The sequence below is a fragment of the Etheostoma spectabile genome, chromosome 19, assembly GCF_008692095.1.
Source record: "Etheostoma spectabile isolate EspeVRDwgs_2016 chromosome 19, UIUC_Espe_1.0, whole genome shotgun sequence".
Lineage (NCBI taxonomy): Eukaryota > Metazoa > Chordata > Actinopteri > Perciformes > Percidae > Etheostoma > Etheostoma spectabile.
Genome location: NC_045751.1, coordinates 12,333,140 through 12,333,796, shown reverse-complemented (window position 1 = coordinate 12,333,796; position 657 = coordinate 12,333,140). Strand labels below are relative to the sequence as shown.

General features: G+C 35.2%; 1 protein-coding gene across 3 annotated transcripts in view; it reads left to right on the top strand.

Annotated features, from left to right (window-relative positions):
* LOC116706950 (Fc receptor-like protein 5) overlaps nt 1-657 on the top strand; it is a 10,264-nt gene that overhangs the window by 3,105 nt on the left and 6,502 nt on the right. For 2 of the 3 annotated variants that reach the window (XM_032544020.1, XM_032544022.1), the window contains 2 exons: nt 1-211; nt 608-657. The exon at nt 1-211 is cut by the window's left edge and continues 62 nt beyond it; the exon at nt 608-657 is cut by the window's right edge and continues 205 nt beyond it. In XM_032544020.1, the coding sequence (XP_032399911.1) occupies nt 1-211; nt 608-657 (261 nt within the window). The remainder of the gene's footprint in view (nt 212-607) is intronic. The other variant, XM_032544023.1, reaches the window with a different exon arrangement.

Here is a 657-nt window from a genome sequence, read left to right as displayed (position 1 = left end):
TTCTTATGTGACATGAGGGAAGGAAAAGACACCGACTGGTTTTACTCAATCTGGAAGGATGGTAGAGAATTTCTCCCCTTCAGCCCACATAAGAGATATACTTTACAACCACTAGCTACAGGTTACAGTGGTGAATACCAGTGCATTGGTGCTTATAAGGTCTCGCCATCTACAATAAAAGAAAGTAATAAAGTCTCTCTAACTGTTTCAGGTAAGGTTTACCACCACGACCAACTTTACAACTTATTTATTAAGAGCCTTGTAGACATGATCACCCTGTTTGGCAAAGTGCTAACATGTAATTTCTAGTGTAAAAACTAGTTCAAGATTAAGATACCTTAACGTTTGACCACTGATTCTGTATATGAAGCTGTGTAACTGTAATCCTGTACTTTGTGTAAATAACCAAATATTACATAATCATAAAAACTAAAATAAGAAGTAAGATGGGCAGGGTTCAGCTGTTCACATCCCATAATGATAAAGATGATATCAATTCAAAATAAATTGAAAACATTAACTGCTGATACTTTTTAAACATTTGTTCATACTAAATGTTAATATAATTGAGCTCATTTAGTGGAACAAGGTATGACCTTTGTTACAGACAAAGATGTGATCCTGGAAACTCCTGCATCCACGTTGTTTGAAGGAGAA